General features: G+C 48.1%; 1 protein-coding gene across 1 annotated transcript; it reads left to right on the top strand.

The window, feature by feature from the left end:
- The first annotated feature begins 4,534 nt into the window (after positions 1–4,534).
- LOC149357342 (uncharacterized) lies at positions 4,535–5,352 on the top strand. The gene is made up of 2 exons (XM_089577910.1): positions 4,535–4,764; positions 5,160–5,352. The coding sequence occupies exons 1-2, from the start codon at positions 4,535–4,537 to the stop codon at positions 5,350–5,352; spliced, it is 423 nt and encodes a 140-aa protein (XP_089434036.1).
- Positions 5,353–6,993: the final 1,641 nt, after the last annotated feature.

Genomic DNA, 6,993 nt, shown 5'->3' with positions numbered 1-6,993 from the left:
CGAACAAAGCCTGTGATCTGCTGCAGCGAGGAGCTATCAGCTGCAGCCGTCAGCCCAGCAAGCGACTCAACCTGCTTGAGGTGCGGACGAGTCAGGATCCTCTGCTTGCTCAGCTTCTCGAAGCTCTGCCAGAGGGCGACGACTTCAGCAACGGTCGCAATCGCACGCTAACTGCACCTGAAAGGCGTTGTCCTCGATTTGGTGATGCTCTTAATATGTGTTTGACCTTGTCAACGTCTGGCATGTGCCAGTTTACACGTGTGCAGAAGCCGAGGACATCTTCGCTGTAAGTTGTAAAGCCTTTGCCGACGTGGTGCGATCGTTCGCGCAAGCGCCATGGCGCAAGCGCCGTTGCGCAGGCGCAAGCGCCAAGTTCAGATGTCCACTGCGTAGTTCCGATACAACAGATTAGGTAGGGTGGTGAGACATGAAAAATAACGTTAATGAGTTTTGTCTCATCGTCCAATCTGTTTTAGAGGCTCACGCGTTAGTATGTTACCCAATATTCCACACTATGCTCAACGGTCCCGCTGAAGATGGCTGTGTCCCGTTGGCGAAAGGAGCTGGCGCAGGTAACCACCGGGGCCCTCTTGCAGGGCTTGATGTTGAACGTGCTGAGGCATCGCAGGTGTCGGGAGAGTTTGGCTGCGGAGCTCGATGAGGGTGCCCGCCCGGCACGTCCACCAAATGTAAGACTGGGGTTTACTGAAAGGAACTGAGACCAGCAACCGAGAGCGTCCGTGCCTGTGTATGTACGTTATCACCCATGCCCGCATTCGGGGTCAACATGACATTTTTTCCTATCGTAGAGAACTATATGCGGCCTGTGGCTATGTGACCTCTGAGCCACAAAAAAAAAAAAAAAGAGAAGCGGCACGGGCACGTGAGGAGCACTCGGGCTAGACACGAGATCTTGCTGCAGCACCGCTACAACCGACGCTCAATCAGAAACCGAGCTATTCAGAGAGGCGCTGTAAAATGTTCCCATCGCACCAAAACAGTCAGGAACTGCATGGGGGCTTCAACTAGAAACAGCGAGAGTGAGAGAACTATCTTGCTGGACGCCTGAACGACTTGGCTGGGCCAATAAGTGGCGGTTAACGATTTAAGCAAACTTAGTGTGGCTTCGAAAAAAGAGCTATGATAATTACCGTGATCACGCTTTGCACGCGCTTGTGAATGCAGCCCTGCCACGGCATCAAAACCAATAAGGCTGCGTCAGCAAAGTAGCCAGTTTTCTAAATTCGCAGGTTCCTATGCCCAGCCATCGAAAAAGCTGGAGGAGCATTAATTACTGCATTCCATAGTAGTGATCGTCAATAGTTTAAGATAACGCAGCGTGTGTTCGAGATGAACACGAGACTGGAAGCAGAATAAATTGAATAGTTGAACTGAAGAATATTTTTAAATTGAACTGTCCCTCTCAACTTTCTGACAACAGCCAAGGGCGGAAATTGAAACCGGGAGCAATATCTAGCCAATTTGCCAGTGTGTTCCCAACTCGTCGTTTGCTGAACGCATGCGCGCATGAAATCAGGGTCGGGGCCCGACTTCGGCGGGGACGACAGTTGTCGTCGAGGTCACTGCGGCCGGCTGACATTGGTCATGAAAAGAACCGCGCCGCGTTTCTTTCCTCCGCGCGACCCGCGGGCAGACCTGGGAGCCTTTTCCCCGCAGACATGAGGGAGCGTCACGCACCATGTAGCGCGCTCGGGCGGCGGCAGCGGCGTTCAGGCGCGTTCACCGAGCAGGCCGTCTCGCATGGCTCGCCATATGCGCGGAGGACGCGGAGTGAGCACTTGCGATAACATACGACGAGGAAGAGGCGCCCTGCAGATGGGCGGACGCGGGACGATGCTATAACGAGACACCAAAAAGTTAGGAGCGTGCGCTGCTCGGTTGCGCGCGCGTGCTGCGCAGAGATGCTGGGGTAGCAGCACCGGGTGGCACGCTTTTCCGCACACCACCAGGAGACAATGCTTCCTCTGGTTGCGCCCAGTTCCTGGACAGCCGCGGGACGGCCGCAGCGTCTTCCGCATAGGAAGCCCACTCATTCCAGGAAAGAAAAGCTTCATCCGCGCACAATTTCTGGAACATGACGGTGGCTTAGGGCGTGACCAAAACAAAAACACCCTCCCTCTGGGTGCATATAAGTGCCCCTGGTGCGTACCAGATGAGTCATTGAGTGGCCCACTCGTGAACCGTTCCTCGCTCCTCGCAGCGCTGACTCCGGCATCGCCGCAGGTGAGCCGCGGGCAGGGCAGCAAAATGCTGGCTGTCGTTAGCACGTTGTTCCCTAGATATCACAAGTATTGTTGATGTTCTGTATATTTAGGCGGTGCTTATTTCACCGTCCTTGCATCGTTAAAATCTGTGAACAGGGCTTCGTTTTTCGCAGCTTACCCTCGTTAGTTCGTTATTAGTGGATGTTTGTGCTAACTTTTATGGCATCGACATAGAGCCCTTCGAAAAATTTGTACCGGCTGGACTTATCAGGCTTCTTTCTTAAGCAATTCGGAAACGGTTACCGCTCGTGAGAGTTTCGAGTGATTCAGTTTGAGGGGTTCCGCGCGCATCAATAGCAATGAGTGATTTGAAAATCACTGTTTGCAGGAACCCGTTTACCTAGGATTATCTTCATTCGTGATTCCACTTCTAACCAGCGGAAGGTGTTCGTGCAGTACTGATGCAGCGATATTTTAGATTTTACTAGATTAAGGTAGCTTATGGAATATGGATTCTGGAAGCCCTGAGACCCGAGGGAACAAAGACGAAGATGATACACATGAAGGCGTTGTTTATCAAATTTTAACAAATCTTGTACGATTTTAATATTGCTACCAAATTTTATCACAAATGACACAATAAAATGTCACATTGTGACATAGTCATGACGCTTACCGGAAGTCAGTAGTACCAGACACACACATAATGAATGTGTGCTCAAGGTATCACAACAGGAGGAGTATAACACTACTAAAGGAAACCTCCAGAGGTCGGATATATTTGCTGTGAGTTGCTATTGGCTACGCCACTTATCGTCCGTTGGTGTTAGAAAACAAGCTGCAACCTAAACCATTGCTCCACCATCGCTTGGCAAGCACGCAAGTCTGACAAACTCCTGTACGGGAGTCAGTGCTTTCCTAGTGGCGGTGCTGTTCTGCTTAAAACCTTATGTCCACACGTATCAAAGATTGGTTTCAGTTTTTGGAGTTTAAAGTCCCAAAGCGACCCAGATTACGAGGGACACAATAGTGGAGGGCTCTAGAGAATTGCGAACGTCTGTGGTTTTTTTGCATGCGCTGACATCGAACAGTACACGGGCCTCTAGCATTCTGCCTGCATCGAAATGCGACCAGCGGCTGAGATTGAGCCGAGCCGAGCACCATAACCACTGAGTCACGAGGGCGGCTCCCACGTATAAAGGAAATCGGCACAAAAATAGCTTTCAAATTACTTTAGAATGCGGCTGAAGCTAAAACGTCCAAAAACTCGCATAAATGAAACACGCGTCACCAATAATAATCAATACCTTCTTGTCGCTATAACTCTGGCAAGCATACCCTTTTGCAATAGCTTAACTGCAGTCGTAATTAATTCGTCTAGAGCGGCACAGCGCTCATGGCTCAGCTCCACGAGTCCTCGCAGGGAGTGTCTGTTGAGGTTTCTCCAAATTCTCCATAGCAATGACGCGCACGGTGCACCTCTGAAGACGTGGCTGATATGTGGATTAGTTTTCATTGGCACATCGAGGCCGCTATTCTTAACTATTACTGAGTCCAGCCCCTTACGGAAGGGAGCGCGTTTTTTAGAATTATTCCTATTGGTTATCTCCGTAAAATTCGAAGTGATCATTGCAGCACTGCGCGCACATAAATGTGTTATGCCACATTTTCATCGGCATTTAAATAGGTGCTATCAAATTTTCGTTTCTGCTCCTCCAAAATCAGCTTCGCATCCTATTTTCTTCTTATATCTTCGTCCAATTTGAAAAACAGTATCTTTGGTTGTGCAAATCAAGACGACTAACAAGTTCGTGCGCTTAACTGGTTGCAAGAAAGATATTTTGTGGCAGGTGCTTCAACAGTGTTTTAAGCGTTTTCTTTCAGCTTTATGCTCTTCATTGTGTTCAAAACGTGGTGGCGGCAGCTTCTTGAGTGCATATACTTGTATAGCCGACCATACACTGACATGCTGGGGCCATATTACACTGATATACAGGAAATATATCTCCAGTGTTGTGAGCAAGGGAGACTGTATTCTGTTTTCTTTTGTTCCCTGTTTTGTTTCCTTTGCTTCACTAGTACAGACTGCCGGGTCCTTCCCGACAAGACTTTAAGCCTTAGTTACTTGACGAATTCATAAATTAATATGGAGCAATGAGTATTATATATCTCTGTGCCATATGCGCTTACCACACCCAAAAGGATTGCTTCGTGACGTTGAATACGATGTTCAGCTTCATAGTTATCTGACTTGCAGTTCAACGACTGTCGCCGTCTTTTGGTGTACGGCTGCAGGAAACCTGATAAACATGAACCTCAGGCCGTGTGTCCTCCTGCTGGCCGTGGCAGTCCTACTCTACGCTCTGGCTGTGAAGTCGGGCGAAGCGATGCATCACAAGAAGCATAAGAAGATCATGAAAGTGCTGCTGGCGCACGCGCTGTTCAAGAAGCGAGTGATCCCGATCCCGATCCCGTTCCCCCAGGAGTCCCACCACACCAACATAGTGCCGGTGCCCAACCCCATACCATTCAAAGTGCCGTGAGTACCTATGTTTGTCTTGCTGACTCGAATTAGGGGTGTGGGAAGTCCTGCGCGAAAGTTGTACAGATAATCCTTTTTTCAGCCGCTCAGGTAAGGTAAAGAACTTGCCGCATGGATGATGCAGTAGTTCTTTGGAGGTTATGAATTTGGTGATCAATCCCTGCGCATAGTGACGATAATATAGTGAAATGGCCCGAAAGCGAAAAGAATCAAACAGGTATTTAAGTGTTCTGTGCAACAACCATTCGCTTCAGCGAACTGAGGGCGAGAGTATGAAGTAATATCTGATGCGCTCCCTTGTTTATCGCACGCTCACGGTATTCCTAAATAAATCTATGAGCGGAGGTGGGCGCGGAAAGTTTGTATCAGACCTGTCTCCATTGATTTTCCAGAATTCACACCATTCACAAGCACCACCACCATACCAAGCACGTTCACCACCATAAGCACACGAAAGGGCGGAACACTCTGCTCATTCTCGACCGACAGCACGAGCGCGGCCACCACGGCGGAGGATACCACGGCGGCGGCGGCGGCTACCATGGCGGAGGCTACCATGGTGGCTACCATGGGAGTTATTGGTGAATGGCACCGCATGAACTGTATCCTCACTGTATTGCTAGAAATTTGGCACTCAATGGAACGTTTTGCGCGAGAGGTGTGCTGGAATGGATGGATGTTTCTGTTTTCACTCATTCGGGTGTGCGATGATTACGGTTAACTGGAACTATGCCTGTCGTGTCTTGTGTGATGTCCTGTCATAAATGTACAAGTGTGTTTCTATATGCATTCTTTACGGGTGGGGAATAAGCTCCACTTTTAACTGAAAAAGAAAGAACATTGAAAAGTGTAATTTGCTTTTGTACTTGAACCTTGTCCCCTTGATAACGTGTGTCCTCGGTTTACCGATTTTGATAGCAGTTTTATACAGTGCTTTAAGAGCAATGTCCACAGTATTTCTATTATAGCGTGAATACACAATGATGCGGTAGAAAACATCTCTTGGACATTATCCCTGCGTTTGCAATCAACCATACAGGCTTATCTGTTCTCACCAGCACAACCAAACGCCCTCAAGGCCAGTTTTTTGTGTGTATAGTATGCGCAGCCGAGGCCATTGTTCAGGGTTATATTTGTGCAATATCACTCCGCCTTCTTTCGCTGCTCCTCTTTTAGAGCCATTATAATCCGTTTGGGAGTGGTCTTTTTTGTTGCCTTCAGTTTTCTTTTGAATTCTGATGTGGCATATAAACGAAAAAGTCCACTGCTGCGGTTTAACCGCATTTACCTGCCACTTGAAGCACAATAGGAGCCATGGAGTACAATAGGAGTGCCAACGTTGCGCAAAAGCACACGATGCTCATAATCCCACTTCGACACCCGCAAGAGCGCTTAGAACACCTTTCGGTTATCGCCTTTCAGCTTCTTGCGTCCTCTGTGCGTGCTTTATTCTATATAGGTGTGGATGTTTCGTGTTGCGTTTGTATTACTTGTGCTACTGTGATGTCCAAAAATTGTGTGCAGTCACATTTGTTTCGACGAACAGATCCTGTCCAGTCCAATGTCTATGACCGTTGTATGCATGTGTTCTGGTGACCGTACCTAAGTGGCGTTGTCGTGGCTAGTCGTTGAGTTTTATGTGTTATGCAGTACAAGTCGCGGTGTCTTCAGTCCGCAAGTCCATTGTTCTGTCGAGAAAAAGTTGTGTGTCAGTGTTCTCCTCAAGGTTTCCGAAGTTACGGGTTTAAGCTCGATGACATACCCTATATAGCCGTGTAAAAAACGCGCAACCTAAGGAACATATTTCCCAAAGAAAGAAATCTTTGAAGCTTCGGCAAGAACTTGTAAAATATGCATATGTACAGTGTAAACTATATATTATAATAAAGTGTTTTCGTCCGCGTGCAAGGTTCTTCAATGCAGACTGTACATTCATGTCCGTCCCATTACTGTGCACTCAATAAAGTATATCTACAATTGCTTCTGACACGCAGAAAGCTAAGCTCATTCAGCACTTGTTTCCCATTTGTTAACACAAACACCTGCTCAAGGGTGGTTGGTGTGGTTACCACGCCTAATAGACGCCCTAACCCCATATCTTTTTTGCAAACAAACCCGCCGTGTAAGCTTAGGGGCTATGGCGTTAAGCTGCTGAGCACAAGAACGTAGGACCGAATCAATAGCTACGGCGGCCAAATTTTGATGGAGGCGAAATATAGAAATGCC

This window comes from Amblyomma mixtum, chromosome 3 (assembly GCF_055824585.1).
Source record: "Amblyomma mixtum isolate Tamu chromosome 3, ASM5582458v1, whole genome shotgun sequence".
Lineage (NCBI taxonomy): Eukaryota > Metazoa > Arthropoda > Arachnida > Ixodida > Ixodidae > Amblyomma > Amblyomma mixtum.
This window is presented reverse-complemented; position numbering and strand designations above follow the sequence as displayed.

Excerpts from the sequence above, each read along its gene's own strand:
- LOC149357342 (XM_089577910.1), top strand. The coding sequence starts at position 4,535 with ATGAACCTCAGGCCGTGTGTCCTCCTGCTGGCCGTGGCAGTCCTACTC. Across the intron at positions 4,765-5,159 it reads CCCATACCATTCAAAGTGCC|AATTCACACCATTCACAAGC; the intron begins GTGAGTACCTAT and ends TTGATTTTCCAG.